The 15,848-nt window shown below is 47.4% G+C and overlaps 2 protein-coding genes across 8 annotated transcripts in view; one reads left to right on the top strand and one right to left on the bottom strand.

Moving 5' to 3' along the window:
• Positions 1-3,135, bottom strand: part of LOC132382993 (zinc finger and BTB domain-containing protein 20-like) — a 25,498-nt gene extending 22,363 nt beyond the window's left edge. For all 3 annotated transcript variants that reach the window (XM_059953650.1, XM_059953649.1, XM_059953651.1), the window contains exon 1: positions 3,039-3,135. The gene's annotated coding sequence lies outside the window, so the exon portion shown is untranslated. The remainder of the gene's footprint in view (positions 1-3,038) is intronic.
• On the top strand, positions 2,508-15,848 carry LOC132382995 (THAP domain-containing protein 7-like). Of its 5 annotated transcripts, none has more exons than XM_059953653.1 (5): positions 2,508-2,526; positions 3,990-4,090; positions 4,217-4,372; positions 12,820-12,942; positions 14,449-15,848. In XM_059953653.1, the coding sequence occupies exons 1-5, from the start codon at positions 2,509-2,511 to the stop codon at positions 15,149-15,151; spliced, it is 1,101 nt and encodes a 366-aa protein (XP_059809636.1). In that variant the 5' UTR covers position 2,508; the 3' UTR covers positions 15,152-15,848. The 5 variants fall into 5 exon arrangements, with proteins under 5 accessions (XP_059809636.1, XP_059809638.1, XP_059809639.1 ...); XM_059953655.1 differs by lacking the exon at positions 2,508-2,526 and adding an exon at positions 3,262-3,280; XM_059953656.1 differs by lacking the exon at positions 2,508-2,526 and adding an exon at positions 3,287-3,295.

Genomic DNA, 15,848 nt, shown 5'->3' with positions numbered 1-15,848 from the left:
GTTAAGTTAAAACAAGTGCAAAAACAGATGATAATAAAACTTCCTACTGAAGGGTCTCGGCCTGAAACGTCGACTGGACTCTTTTCCATGGATGCTGCCTGGCCTGCTGAGCTCCTCCAGCAGTTTGCATGTATTACTATCATAAAAGTGAGGTAGTGTTCATGGGTTCAATGTCTACTCAGAAATCCGACGGCAGAGGGGAAGATGTTCCTGAATTACTGTGTACCTTCATGTTTCTGTACCTCCTCCCTGACAGTAACAATGAGAAGAGAGCATGTCCTGGGTGATGGGGGTTCTTAGTAATGAATGCCACCTTTCTGAAGCACCACTCCTTGAAGTTGTCTTGGATACTATGGAGGCTGGTACCCAAGATGGAGCTGATTAATTTTGCAACTTTCTGTGGCTTCTTTTAATCCTGTGCAGTAGCACCTGCCCCATACCATACAGTGATGCAGCAGTTAGAATATCTCTCCACTGTAGATCTGTAGGCATTTTCAAGTGTATTAAGTGACAAATGAAATTTCCTCAGGCTCCTGATGAAACATACCCACTGTCTTGCTTCTTTTTAGCTGCATTGATGTGTGGGACCAGGTTAGATCCTCAGACATATTGACACCCAGGAACTTAAAATTACTCCACGGACCCGGAGTAACAATTATTTTTGTTCTCCTTTTCACTTGTGTACTGGAAATAACATTGAACAATCTTGTATGTGAGACTGTAGTAAGGACAGCAGCCTATTAATTACTGAATTACCCTTTCAGGGAAAAGTCAGAGTCCCATAATATGTGAACTAGTTTTATTTATATTGATGAGATTTTTAAATAGTGTGTTGCAAATAATAAGACATAACTGTGACACATGATTTGAATGGTTAACAGTTGCTGACATTACATATAAAATATTCCCTCTGCTGATCAGCTCAGCCTCAATCAAAACATGTCTTCTCCCACAATTCCATTATTTAATCTATTCTTGCCATAATAATGCAAGAATTAAGAGGAGCCCATTTGGTCCTTAAAGTTTACTCAGCCATTGATCAGGATCATGGCATAGCTCCTACTTCAGTTCCAGCTTTCCAAAATAATCCTATTTCCATAATAACCAGAAACCCACTGATCGGTCTTTAGAGTGAACGCAATGACTGAACCTCCACAGCCATCCAGGTAAGACACCTCCCTGAGTGAAGTAATTTCTCCTTAACCTAGTCCCAAATTGCTTACCCTCATATTCTGAGTCTAGGACTCCTCAGCCAGGAGAGAGATCTTCCCCATATCCCTCTTTTAGCCTTCTGAGAATTTGGTAAGTTTCAATGTGTTTCTCTCCCATTCTACCCCAGAGAATTTACACTCAGTGGACATTTATTTCTCCAAGAGGACCACAATCTTGTGGCTTATGTGCCTCAATGACCCGGAGAGCTATGTTGGCTGGAGTCAGGGCCTTGTACTTTGGCTCTTGGTAGGGTCACCCATGCCAAACAGGTCAAAGGGTAGAGGCCAGACTAAGAGTGATTCACTGTTCCTCCAGGGTTGGGGATTCAGCTCAGGTAACAACCATGACTGGTCAAAAAATTGTTACAGAAACAGCAATGAAGAATCCTTCTTTAACTGTGTGTGATAGCATTGAACAGACAGAAAATGGAGGACCTTCATTGCTGCCCTAAACACCAACAGCGTAATGGGCAGTAAGAACACTTTATTAGGTACAGCTGCTAATTAATGCAAATATCTAATCAGCCAATCATATTGGCAGTAACTCAATGCATAAGAGTATCAGATATGATCAAGAGTTTCACTTGTTGTTCAAGCCAATCATCAGAATGGGGAACTAGTGTGATCTAAGTGACTTTGACCGTGGAATGATAGTTGGTGCCAGAGGGGGTGGTTTGAGTATCTCAGGAACTGCTGATCTTCTGAGATTTTAATGCATTACAGTCTATAGAGCTTACAAAGAATGGTGCGAAAAACAAAGAAACATCCAGTGAGTGTCAGTTCTGTGGGCAAAAATGCCTTGTTAATGAGAGGTCAGAGAAGAATGGCCAGGCTGGTTCAAGCTGACAGGAAGTTGACAGAACTCAAATAACCACGCATTACAACAGCGCTGTGAAGAAGAGCACCTCTGAATGCACAACATGTTGAGCCTTGAAGTGGATGAGCCACAGCAGCAGAACACACTGGGTTTCACTGCTATACCTAATAAATTGGTCACTGAGTGTAGATCTCATCTCGTCAAGCTCATTTCTTACTGTAATACAGCTATAACAAGAATCAAACTGATGAATCTTCATTACACTCCCTGTATGACATCTGTATTAGACACTGAAACCAAAACCTTATGCAATATTTGAGATGTTGTTTAACCAAGGCTCCATATTCTAATACATCATTAAAATACAATTTCCTATTAAAATATTTTCATTAATCAATATATATTGCTCTATTAATGCAGGTCGATGGATCGCTATTCTGTCAGACAATAAGCCTAGCCTTGTACACGATCAAGCTTGAAATGGGTACAATCACAAAGGTCAGCTGAAATTCTAAAAGTACTCTATTGAATCAGAAATAGAGATTGGATCCAAACAATCGCTGGCTCAAATATCAACTGTGAATAGAAAGCACTCGAATGCAAGAGCTGAAGTTCATTTGGGAAATCTGAAGTGGCGTTTCTGATGAGGCCGCACCTGCCCGTCTGAGAAGGCAGGCTGCGCTGGGACCATGGGCTATTTACGGCGGCCGCATCAGGGGCAGAGACTGCGGGCCATTTCACTGTGCCAGCCAGCTGTCGGGTGTGGGTCTTGGTCCTTTAAATCTTACAGCAGGCTATGGGGAAGGCATCACGTGACTGCTGCTGACCTATCCGAGCACGGCCCATTCTCGCTGCCCAGCACCATTGACCCCTGAACCGCAAAGCAACGAACTCCGCTCTCTCCCGATGGCGACCTCCCACAGGAACACCCCCGCTACGCCGATGCGGGCGGCCCGCCACCCCTCACACGAGGGGTGCCGCACCGCAGGGGCTCCACCAGTGCCGCTCACCTCTTGTCGTCCGGGATCGACAACCTCTCAGCCCGACGGGGGCAGGGATGCGATGACGCGATCGCGCAACGTGCCGCGTGGGTTGGGTCAGCCGCCGTCTCCGCAAATTGCGCATGCGCCCCTCCCTCAACTCAGCCGCACATGCCGCCAGCTGGTCGGAGGTGCGCGCTGGGGTCGAGGTAGAGGGCACGTCATTTGTCGATGACGTCATTCGGATTGAACGTGGCCGCCATTTTTGTGAGGTCGGACTGGACAGAGTGAGGCAGAAAGCGCGCAGGCAGGGAGGGAGGGGATGAGAAGCGGAGGGAAGGGCAGGGATTTGCGGGTAGGATCTGCAGAAGGTGACAGTGGTGGTAGGACGTGGGGAGTGTAGGCAGGTTTACATAAGGGAGGGGAAGCTGTCTGAGGGACCAGGAGGCACGGGAGAATGGAGAAGGGATTTGGAAGACGGGGGTGGGTAGAGACGGAGGAGGAGCAAAAGTCACAGAAGGGTAGGGGGCACGGGAAGACGAAATCGTCCTGGCAACCCCTCCCCCACATCCTCAATCACCCTTCCAGCCTCCTTCTACACCCTTTCTCCTTGCTCCCCATCCAAACCCATTCTCTCCCTGCCACCCATTCCCTTCCAAAACCAGCCCCCCCCCCATGAACTGCCCCACTGTTACCACCCAAATCTCAGCTGTCTGGCTCTTCCCCTCTCCCTTTGATCATTTGGTCACTCATCCCCACCTCCCAGTCCCCTCCTCCCCCTCTCTTTTCCTCCCTCTCCTTGCCCCATCTTCTTCAGCCACCCCTCTTCACCTTGCCCACTGTCATTGTTTCCCTTCCTTGAGTGCTCCGTCTCATCTCAATTCCCTCCCTTGTTTCTTTGTCCTGTTTTAACGTCCAGTATTTAGAACTGGGAGGAATGTGGATCAAAACATTACTAAAATCTTACTTGATCTGTCTCAGGCTACACCCAACCTGCCTGCCATGCCTCGTCACTGCTCTGCCGAAGGCTGCCGATCCAGGGACACAAAGGATTCAAGAATTAATGGCATCACCTTTCACAGGTCAGTACAGCTGCACCAAGACACCTCTGCTCCTCCTACACACCTTGCCCTTCCCACCATCCCGAGCATACCTGCAACCTTGGACACCGTTGCCATATCGTTTTTCAATTGTTCTGATCTTTGCAGGTTGCCAAAGAAGGGAAAAAGTCAGCGTGAGATCTGGTTATTGAACTGTTGTCGTAAGAACCCGGATGGGACTGTTCCCTGGAAGCCATCCTCACAGTTTGTCTATTTCTGTTCAAAACACTTTGAAAGACAATGCTTTGAACTTGTCGGACTGAGGTAATGTGCAAATAGAACTAAATATTGAACATTTCTTTATCCTCTGTAAACTAGTCCCCCTTCTCTCCCCAACCGGCTCAGGTGTCTGACCCTCATGCATTCAATGTCAACCTTCATTCAACCTTACAGGAATATTCAGTAGGTACATTTGATGTCAGAGAAATGTTTATAATATACATCCTGAAATTCTTTTTCTTCACAAACATCCACAAAAACAGAGGAATGCCCCAAAGAATGAATGACAGTTAAATGTTAGAACCCCAAAGCCTCCCCAGCTCCCCCCTCCCACGCGTAAGCAGCAGCAAGCAACGATCCCCCTCCCCCACCAGCAAAAAAGCATAGGCGCTCCCCATCAAGCACTCAAGCATGCAACAAAGCATCAATAAAGACACAGACTTACAGTACCCCAAGGACTACTTGTTCACCCAGTAATGCGACGTACCACAGGCTTGCTCGCTCTCTCTCACTCGCACTCACATAAGGGAAAAGGAGGTATCCCCGTCTCACAGCAAGAGGGGAGACATAACAAAACAACTCGCTGATTAACGATGTTAAAAGTCAGTTGCGTTGCTTTTTCCAAGCTCTGTGCCTAAAGATCGCGGGTCTCTGAGCACACAGCCGGCAGCCAGCTCACTGCTTTCGATCTTCCGTGTTCTTCCACGCCATATCAGGCAGCGGCACCGGCCTCGAATCCGCCCGTCTCCAGAGCCCCGGAAATCCGGCACCCTGAAAGCACGCTCGTCTTCCAGGCCGCATCCTCGGCATATCGAAAACCGGCCGGTCGTGAGGCCCTGGGAGTGGGTCCCATTTCTGCAAAGAACCTAAATCAGCATGTGACTCCAGGTCAAGGTCTTCAAAAGAACCCTGAAAAGAGAAAAAAGAGATACTAAAGCTAGAAATAGAGCTAATGCAAGCAAGGGAGTTGCTGTTAGGTGCCATCATCCTTAGCTCTGCCCCTCTGAACAAATATTCATTAATACAGCCAAACGAAGCAGTGTTACTTTGGAGCCAAGGTGCAAAACACATTACCAACAGCACAAAGCACACATAGCACATACAAGGTATCAGTAAAATACAGTCATGCAGAAAAAAATATTCCAAGACCTGGAGTTCATGAATGTTGCAGCAGTCTGCAGCTGAACACACTAGATTGTCTCCACTCTTCTATCTTGCTGATGCCCAGTGACAACTGTCAGACACCTCCTCTTTCTTACCCCTCAAACAGGACCCCACTAAGGGGCACCAGGCCATTGTCTCCACACCATCACTGACAACTAACTCTGGGGATCTCCCATCCACTGCCACCAACCTCATAGTTCCCTCACGCCACACCTCCCAGTTTTCTCCCTCCTACCCAAGCTCCACAAACCCGCCTGTCCAGGTAGATCCATTGTTTCTGCTTGTTCCTGCCCCACTGAACTTACATCTGCATACCTCAACTCAGTTTTATCCCTCCAGTTCAGACCCTTCCTACCTAAATCCGTGACATTTCACACGATCCTGATCCTTTCAGTGATTTCAAGTTCCCTGGCTCCGATCGCCTTATTTTCACCATCTCCCACCAGGAAGGCTCAAGGTTCTCCCATTTCTTTCCGGACACCAGACCCAACCAGTTCCCTTCATCCCCACTCTCCTCTGCTGAATGGAACTTGTCCTCATTCTAAATAATTTCTCCTTCGGACCCTCCTACTTCCTTCAAACAAAAGGGTAAACATGTTCCTTCAAACATGGGCACTCGCATGGGTCCCAGCAATGCCTGCCTGTTTGTTGGCTATGTGGGACAATCTGTGTTCTAAGCCTACAACAGTATTGCTCCCCAACTTTTCCTACACTACATTGACGTCTGCACTGGGGTTGCTTCCTGCACCCATGCAGAACTCGTTGACTTTATCAACTTTGCCTGCAACTTCCACCCTGTCCTCAAATTTACCTGGTCCATTTCTGACACCTCCCTCCCCTTTCTCGGTCTCTCTGTCTCAATCTCTGGAGACAGCTTATCCACCGATGTCTATTATAAACCCACAGACTCTCACAGCTACCTGGACCATACCTCTTCCCTCCCTGTTACTTGTAAAAAAAAATGTCATCCCCTTCTCTCAATTCCTCAATCTCAGCCACATCTGCTGTCAGGATGAGATTTTTAATTCCAGAACTAAGGAGATATCCTCCTCCTTCAATGAAATAGTCCAAGTTTTTCCTTAAATGTTAAAAGTGAGCCCGCATTTACCACTTCATCTGGCAGCTCATTCCACACTCCCACCACTCTCTGTGTGAAGAAGCCCCCACTAATGTTCCCTTTAAACTTTTCCCCCTTCACCCTTAACCCATGTCCTCTGGTTTTTTTCTCCCTTAGCCTCAGTGGAAAAAGCCTGCTTGCATTCGCTCTATCTATGCCCGTTTCTGTGCTGTAATGTTCTATTGTTTTGTGGTTCTAAATGAAGAATTAATGCTGCCCTCAACCACATCTCTTCCATTTCACACACGTCTGCCCTAACCCCATCCTCCCCGCTATCCCACCTGCCTCTGCATCCAGCACATAATTTTCCATAACTTCTGCCATCTCCAGCGGGATCCCACTACCCAGCTCATCTTTCCCTTCCTCCCCCCCACTTTCTGCTTTTCGCGGGGATCACTCCCTATCTGTTTCCTTGTCCATTCATCCCTCCCCACTGATCTCTCTCCTGGTTCTTTTCCTTGCAAGTGGAACACCTGCCCCTACACCTCCTCCCTCACCACCATTCAGTGCCCCAAACAGTCCTGCCAGGTGAGGCGACCTGTGAGCCTGTTGGGGTCATCTACTGTGTCCAGTGCTGCCAGTGTGGCCTCCTGTATATTGGGAAGACCCAGTGCAGATTGAGAGACCGTTTCACTAAGCACCTACGCTGTCCACCAGAAGAAGCAGGATCTCTTAGCGACTACACATTTTTAATTCCACTTCCCATTCCCATTGCGATATAGAAACATAGAAAATAGGTGCAGGAGTAGGCCATTCAGCCCTTCGAGCCTGCACCGCCATTCAGTATGATCATGGCTGATCATCCAACTCAGAACCCTGTACCTGCTTTCTCTCCATACCCCCGATCCCTTTAGCCACAAGGGCCATATCTAACTTCCTCTTAAATATAGCCAATGAACCGGCCTCAACTGTTTCCTGTGGCAGAGAATTCCACAGATTCACCACTCTCTGTGTGAAGAAGTTTTTCCTCATCTCGGTCCTAAAAGGCTTCTCCTTTATCCTTAAACTGTGACTCCTCGTTCTGGACTTCCCCAACATCGGAAACAATCTTCCTGCAGCTAGCCTGTCCAAACCCTTTAGAATTTTATACATTTCAATAAGATCCCCCCCTCAATCTTCTAAATTCCAGTGAATATAAGCCTAGTTGATCCAGTCTTTCTTCATATGAAAGTCCTGCCATCCCAGGAATCAATCTGGTGAATCTTCCTTGTACTCCCGCAGTCAGCCCATGGCCTCCTCTGCTGCCACGATGAAGCCATGCTCAGGTTGGAGGATCAACATCTTGTATTCCATCTGGGTAGCCTCTAACTTGATGGCATGAATATCGATTTCTCAAGCTTCTGTTAATGACCGCCCCCCCCCCCCGCCACCCTTCACTATTTCCCATTCCCCCACCCTTCACTTTATCTCCTTACCTGCCCATCACCTCCCTCTGGTGTTCCTCCCCCTTCCCTTTCTTCCATGGTTTTTTTACCCCCTCCTATCAGATTGCCTCTCTTCCAACCTTTTATCTCTTTCACCAATCTACTTCCCAGCTCTTTACTTCACCCCTCGTGGTTTCATCCTCCTCTTCCCCCCTCCAATTTCTTAGTCTGACTCCTCATCTTTTTTTACCAGTCCAGACAAAGGGGCCTTGGTCTGAAATGTCGACTGCTTACTCTTTTTTGTAGGCACTGCCTAGCCTGCTGAGCTCCCCCAGCATCTTGTGCCTTTTGCATGGTTTGTCTTCTGCTGAGCTAATACTGGGGCAGCATCAACCCCAGCTTGGACACTGCATCCCACTACTCCTGGTGTACTCCAGTGCGCTTTCCTGGGCGGCTGTGCTGAAAGTGTTTCAGAAACGCTGGTGCAGCATCAGCTAAAAATACAGGATATGGGTTCAAACCCATCCCTTCCCTGCTATTTCACTGGCCACAACGGTTACACCTGCTTGTCTCTGCAATTTCCCACAGCCAATGGTTTGTAATCATTGAGTGCACAGCAAATGGCAGTAGCAGTTTAGTCACATGCATGTGTGTCGTAAAAGAAAGTGCCGATGCTACAGTCTGGAAGAAAAACAGACCACGGGAAGAATTCAGCAGGTCAGGCAGCATCTGTCGAGCCAAAAGCTGTAAGTCGAGGTTTAGGGCGAGGCTGTGTGAGTAACGAGAGGGACACTGGTGCATCAGTGTTAAGGAGGTAGTGAGGGTGGGAAAAGTGAACAAAAGGAGAAGATCAGTGTGTTTCTTGAAACTTGTTTAAAGAATGATAGTATATGCAAGTTTGAGATGGCAGCCTCCAGTCACAAGTCACTTTAAACACTCCTTCCCATTCCCACACCTCTGCCTTCGCCATTACTGTGGAGAAGCTGAACACAGACCAGAAGAAGAACATCTCGTATTCCAATTTGCTAGCTTATAACCCATTGGTATGAACATTAAATATTCCAATTTGAGATTCTCCCACCCTCACTGTACCTCCACACACACTCCCCTTCCCACTTCCCTTTCAGGTTGCACCTACCAGCCTTTGTCTAAATGCCCAGCCTCCCCTCCCCCTTCCCCCCTCCCCCACCCACATGGGTCCACCTGTCCTTCATCCTTTCCCCATCTGGTTCCACCGATCGGCTCCCAGCCTCCATCCCATCCCCAACCCATCATGCTATATACCAGCAGACTTTCCTTTTCCCTTATAGTCCCAATTCAGGGTCCAGACTGTCTCTGTGGATGCAGATCGACACATTACGTTTTTCTGATGGTGATTTTTTTTTTGCTCCTCAGTTTGGAGGAGCCTTAAATCCTCCTTAAATTCTGCCTTGGTGGTTTCCAACCTGATGGCATGAATATTGAGTAAACCTCCAGTAATTACGTCCCTTTCTCCTTCACCATTCCCATTTCCCTCTCTCACCTCATCTCCTTACCTGCCCATTGTCTCCCTCTGGTGCCCCTCCCCCTTCCCTTTCTTCCATGGTCTTTTACCCTCTCCTATCAGATTCCCTCTCTTCCAACCTTTTATCTCTTTCACTAATCAACCCCAGCTCTTTACTTCACTCCCTCTCCCCTCCAGTTTCACCTGCCACCTTGTACTTCCTCCTCCCCTCCCTCCACCTTCTTAGACTGACTCCTTTCCAGTCCTGATTGAGGGTCTCAGCCCGAAACTTACACGGTTTACTCTTTTCCACAGAGGCTGCCTGACCTGCTGAGCTCCTCCAGTGTTCTGTGTGTGTTGCTCCATTTTTTTTGTTCTTCTCTGTAGTATGTTTTTCCCACTTTATAAAGAAGAGCACTTCATTCCACCTTGCCCCACTCTTGCAAGACCTTGGCCCAGTTTTCGAATTTTGTTAGTAATTACAAGCTTTCAGTACGGTGTTAGTTCCCATCGTCTGCCTCTTATCACCGATGGTACTATCAGATCTGGAGGCACACTCTGTTCCTTCCGCAGGTAAAGAGGAAGCCCGCTTTAGCTACGCTGGCCTGATTTTCTCCCTGGCCTATCTTTGGCTCCTCCTGCCTCTTCCCATCTGTACTGGAATGAAGTTGTCCCCATTTCTATTTTCTCCTTCACTCCAATTCTCTCCACTGACCTCTCCTACTTGGTTTTTGATGTCTGACTTCCAAGCCTGGCCCTTCAGAATCCTTGGCCTCTTGCAAATCTTCCTTTTGATTTTCAGTTATCTCATCATCTGGGACATGCATTCCTCTCATCACTGCCATAAGGGAGGAGGTACAAGAGCCTGAAGACACACACTCAACATTTAAGGAGTAACTTCTTTCCCTCCGCCATCAAATTTTTGAATGGTCCATGAATACTACCTCACTATTTTTGCACTATTTTACTTATTATTTAGTTCTTACTTTTACTGTGTCCCTCCGGGCTATGTGCGTGTACATCCTGCTCATACATGACTGTGTGGCCAAACAGCCGGGTAATCACATTGTCAGGTTCACTAATGATATGACAGTGGCGGGGCTCATCACCAACAACAATGAGACGGCCTACTGAGAGGAGGCGGAAGAGCTCGACGTCTGGGGGCAGTCAAATTGCCTCTTCCACAATGTCAAAAAGACAAAGGAAATGGTTATCGACTAGAGAACACACCACTCACACCCTCTTTATGTCCTGGGCTCAGCATGTAAGTACAATTACAAAGAAAGCATAGCAGCATCTCTACTTCCTTAGAAGTTAGCGAAGATTCGGCGTGACACCTAATACTTTGAGAGTATATTGACTGGTTGCATTGCAGCCTTGTATTGAAACAGCAATGCCCTTGACTGGAAAATCCTATGAAAGGTTGTGAATATAGCCCAGAATATCACGGGTAAAACCCTCCCCACCATTGAGCACATCTACATGAAGAGCTGTTGCAAGAAAGCAACATCCTTTGTCAAGGACACCCCCACTACTCCACTACCCAGACCATTCAGGAAGAAGGTACAAGAGCCTCAGGACTCACACCACCAGGTTCAGAAACAGTTAACACAAAGTGCACTGCAGATGCTGGGGTCAAAGCAACACGTACAACACGCTGGAGGAACTCAGCAGGTCAGGCAGCATCTGTGGAAACAAGCAGTCAACGTTTCGGGCCGAGACCCTTTGTGAGTCCTGACGAAGGGTCTTAGCCCAAAACGTTGACTGCTTGTTTCCACGGATGCTGCCCCTGCTGAGTTCCTCCAGCGTGTTATACGTGTTGCTCAGAAACAGTTATTATCCTTCAACCATCAGGCTCTTGAAACAGGAAATAATGTCACTTAATTTCACCCACCCCGTCACTGAACTGTTCTCACAACCAGCGGACTCACTTTCAAGGACTTTTCATCTCATGTTCTTGATATTTAATGTTTATTTATTATTATATTTCTCTTTTTTTCTTTTGCATATTGGTTATTCATCCATCCTGTTAGCTGTGATCTTTCATGGATTCTATTATATTTCTTGAATTTACTGAATATGCCCGCAAGAAAACAAATCTCAGGTGACACATGTACTCTGACAATAAACTTACTTTGAACATTGGAGGCACAGCAGTGGAAACTGAGCAGTTTCAAACTCCAGGCAGTGCACATCTCACACAACCTCTCATAGTCCTAGGACAAATCAGACACAATTGAGCACGCTCAACAACTCCTCTACTTTCCGAAGAAGCTGGCTGAACTGTGCACGTCAATATTCATGACCTCCTAAAGGTGAACAGTAGAGAGCTTTATAACAAGCTGCATTACTCCATCGTGCAGAAACTGCGCTGTGGCAGATAGTCAAAACTGCCCACCGCAACACTGTCATCAGCCTACCTGCCAACAAGGACATACATGCCGGGAAAAGGCCAGTGACATCATGGAGGATCCCAGCCACCCTGCTCATGGACCGTTTGTCTCACTCCCACTGGGATGAGGCTATGTAGCATCCCCGTAGGACATAGCCAGGACCACTAGACTCAAAATCAGCTACTTTCCCCAAGCTGTAAAGCTGGACAACACCTCCACCCACTAACCCACCCCTCCACATTCCTATCAACATACTTTATCAGAGTTCCCTTATGTACAGACACTCCTGTTCCTAGCAAAACTTTTACATACATATAATCAATCCATGAATATAAGCTAACATATATTTATATTTATTGTATTTTTTATTATTATATTCTTTATCTTATATCTTGTATTTTTATATGCTGCATCAGAACAACAATTATTTTGTTCTCTTTTAAACTTATGTACTGGAAATGAATCAGAATCAGGTTTATTATCACCGGCATGTGTTGTGAAATTTGTTAACTTTGCGGCATATGCAACACATGATAATATTGAGAAAAGGTAAATAGAGTACAGTAAATATATACATATATTAAATAGATTAAAAATAGTGCAAAAACAGATATTTATTTAAATGAGATATTGTCCATGGGTTCAATGTCAGTTCAGAAATCGGATGGCAGAGGTGAAGAAGCTGTTCCTGAATTGCTGAGTGTGTGCCTTCAGGCTTCTGTACCTCCTTCCTGATGCTAACAGTGGGAAGAGGGCACGCCCTGGGTGCTGGAATGACATGAAACAATCTTGAACCTTGTAGTAATTTTTATGTCTTCTAGTGTATTCTTGCCACAAAACACATGTAAGCCTGATTCTGATAATCATTCTGTTTTCAGTCAGGTTCCTTACAGCAGGGCGATGCCATTGCATTATGTCTTTACCTGTGTCATTCCATTTCGGAGTTTCATGGTTTACCTTCTGTTTTGCAGTGGTTATCACCGGCTGAGAGATGATGCTGTCCCCACACTGTTCCAACCCAGTCCCCGAGGAAAAGTGGCATTGCCCAGGGCAAGCAGAGAAAAGGCAGCAGAGCCAGTGGCTACCAGTGAATGGTGAGTGGCTAATGCTTCAACACCAGATTGTTAACCAGAAATCAGAGTCCTGTTCTTCCCTGCTGTCTCTTGTGGCTGAGAAGCAGCAACTAGAAAGTTGGTGTTGTCAGTATAGAGACTGCACAGTCTTCACTGTACAACTAAATATAAAAGTTCCCTGAAAGTGGTGTTGCAGGTGGAGAGAGTGGTGGAAAAGGCATTTGGCACACTGGCATTGGTCAGGGTATTGAATGTAGTAGTTGGGATGTTGAGTGTAGTAGTTGGGATGTTAAGTTTGAGTTGTACAACACATTGGGGAGGCCACATTTGGAACATTGTGTCCAACTTTGGTCATTCTATCAGATCAGGGTTTCTCAATCCTTTTTATGCCGTGGTCACGTACCATTAACTAAGGGGTCTGTGGACCCCAGGTTGGAAATCCCTGTGCTACAGGGAAGATGTAATTAAGCTGGAAAAACTGCGGAGGAAACTTGTGAGGATGTTGCCAGGACTCAAGTGACTGAGTTGTGGAGAGATTGAGCAGACTGGGACTTTATTCATTGGAACACAGGAAAACAAGGGGTGATCTTGTAGAGGTGTATAGAGACATGAGGGGCATAGGTAGGGTTAATGCACACTCTTTCCCAAGGTCCTCCAAGAAGACAGCAACCTTGTCGTAGGGTTTGGAGGCTTGCGTGCCTCGATGACCTAGAGGGCAATGTTGGTTGGCGTCAGGGCCTTTTACTTTGGCTCTTGGTAGGGTCACCCATGTCAAGCAGGTTAAAGGGTAGAGGCCAGACTGAGAGTGGTCCACCGGTCCTCCAGGATCGGGGGTTCAGCTGAGGACTAACAACTCTGACTGCTCAAAAGAAATTGTTTCAGAAACAGCGATGAAGAACCTTGTATAGAAAGAGGTAGACGAACTTCATTGCTGCTCTTAATGACAGTGGTGTAACGGACAGGTCAAAAAATAAATTCTCAAGGTGGGGAGATCAAGAATGACAGTTTGTAGGCTTAAAGTAAGATGGGAGAGATTTGATGGGAGCCTGAGGGGCAACCTTTTCACCTAGATGGTGGTCAGTGTGCGGAATCAGCTGCCAGAGGAAGTGGTTGAGGCAAGAAAATTAACACGTTGGACAGGTATGTGGATAGGAAAGGTTTCGAGAGATGTGGGCCTAATTTGGGCAAATGCAGTTAGCTTAGATGGGAATCTTGGTCAGCATGGATCAGTTGGGCCGAAGGGCCTGTTTCCCTTGCTGTATAATGATGACTGTACTGCCACTGGATCAGTTATGATATTACATATGGTATCTATTGTGGTTTGAGTATAGATGTCACTTGAGGCAGAATTTGGGGTTTTCTCTGATAACATTTTGGATGAATATCAATGAATTCTTGCTGTAGGAGTGCGTCAGAGAAAGGGCATAGATGAGACGTGTCTGTGTGTCAGGAAGGGAGCAAGTTGGCACTGATATATCACCGTGAAGCTTCCCTTGTATTAAACCCCATCTCCTGTCTCTCTCCCAGCCTCACTAACGAAGTTGCCTTACCTGATGTGGATCTCGGGAATCCCAGTCCCAGCCTGGAGACGAGCTTCTGCATTTCCCCGGATGCTCCCGCCTACGTTCTGGATTACTCCGTTCCTCAGGAGACCGTGAATGGAAACATCTGCCCGGACAAAGTGTTGCTAACCGAGGTCCCGCTTTACTCGAGCCAGTCTGAGCTGGAGACCTCGGCACCCACGGTAATATACCTGGTGGACACGGAGGCAAAACCGGTGGAGTTCAGCAACAGTGCAAGCTCTGAGGAAGCCTCCAAGGACGTCTCATTGACTGAAGTGTCGGACAGCTGCCAGGAAGAGCCACACAATGTCAGGACTCCCATTCCCATTGATCTGTATATGGCACGCATCCCCAGCGCATCCCTGAATCCAGCGGCTCACGTTTCTGCCGAGCACAGTTACGCTGTGGGCTGCCCGCTGGTCTGGAAGAAGAGAGCGGAGGCCCTGAAGGAGGCCTTTGAGAAGGTCAATAAGGATCTGCGTGCGAGCAGGAAGCGGGAGAGCCGCCTGAGGGCCCGCATTTCCTCCATCCTGAGGGCACGAGGCCAGCGGCTGCGAGACAAGCAGCTGAAGCTGGACTTGACCGGCGATCTACCTTCGCAGGTAGAAATGTTTGAGGTCCAGGTAATGGATGAGACTGTCGGCCTCTGCAGCCCACTCACCAGCTGAACTGAGCTGAGCCTCCGGGACGGTGAAACCAGAGCACAATGTGCGGAGAGCTGTCACACAGAGGTAGTGGAGAGAGACAGGGGAAGGAAGTGTACCGCGGGTGCGCGTGCGTGCGTGTGTGATTGGTAAGGAGGGGTGAGGACATGGGAATGAAGGGAATTTAGTAGGGGAGGAGATGGGGACGTAGGTGTTCCGGGTGGAGAGTGTTTGGTGGGAAACCAGGAAAGATAGAGCTGGAGGAAGGTTCTGTGAGGAAAGGGGATGCAGAGTGTTCCCTGAGTGGAGGGCTTAGCAGAGGTTTCCTGGAGGAACTAACGCATATTGAGGATCAGTTGCTGGGGGTGGGGTGGGGCTTGGTTGACGACAGGAGGTCTCTGCCGAAGGTGGGGGTTCTGGGTGAGGAGAGAAAAGTGCGAGTCCTTGCTGGTGAGGTTAGCAGGTGAGTCGGGCAGGAACGTTGGGGGAGAGGTGGGAAGGAGACAAAGAGAGGAGAGATGAGGAGGATGGGAGAAGAGATGAAATGGTATGATAGGAGAGGGAACTATGTGACAGCCATCGTCATTGTTCTGACACACCAAGCTGAACAGGAGGGCAGTTATTTACAAACAGTTGCTCATTTTTGTCTGGCACGAGATGTATCTGTTGTGTATGATGCTTCAGTTAAAAATAAAGAAACTTGGAACATTACGATGGAGAA

The sequence above is a fragment of the Hypanus sabinus genome, chromosome 29, assembly GCF_030144855.1.
Source record: "Hypanus sabinus isolate sHypSab1 chromosome 29, sHypSab1.hap1, whole genome shotgun sequence".
Lineage (NCBI taxonomy): Eukaryota > Metazoa > Chordata > Chondrichthyes > Myliobatiformes > Dasyatidae > Hypanus > Hypanus sabinus.
This window is presented reverse-complemented; position numbering and strand designations above follow the sequence as displayed.

What these genes read in the sequence shown, in the direction of transcription:
- LOC132382995 (XM_059953653.1), top strand. An exon ending in AATGGCATCACCTTTCACAG is followed by an intron (nt 4,091 to 4,216) that starts GTCAGTACAGCT and finishes TGATCTTTGCAG; the next exon opens with GTTGCCAAAGAAGGGAAAAA. An exon ending in CCAGTGGCTACCAGTGAATG is followed by an intron (nt 12,943 to 14,448) that starts GTGAGTGGCTAA and finishes TCTCTCTCCCAG; the next exon opens with CCTCACTAACGAAGTTGCCT.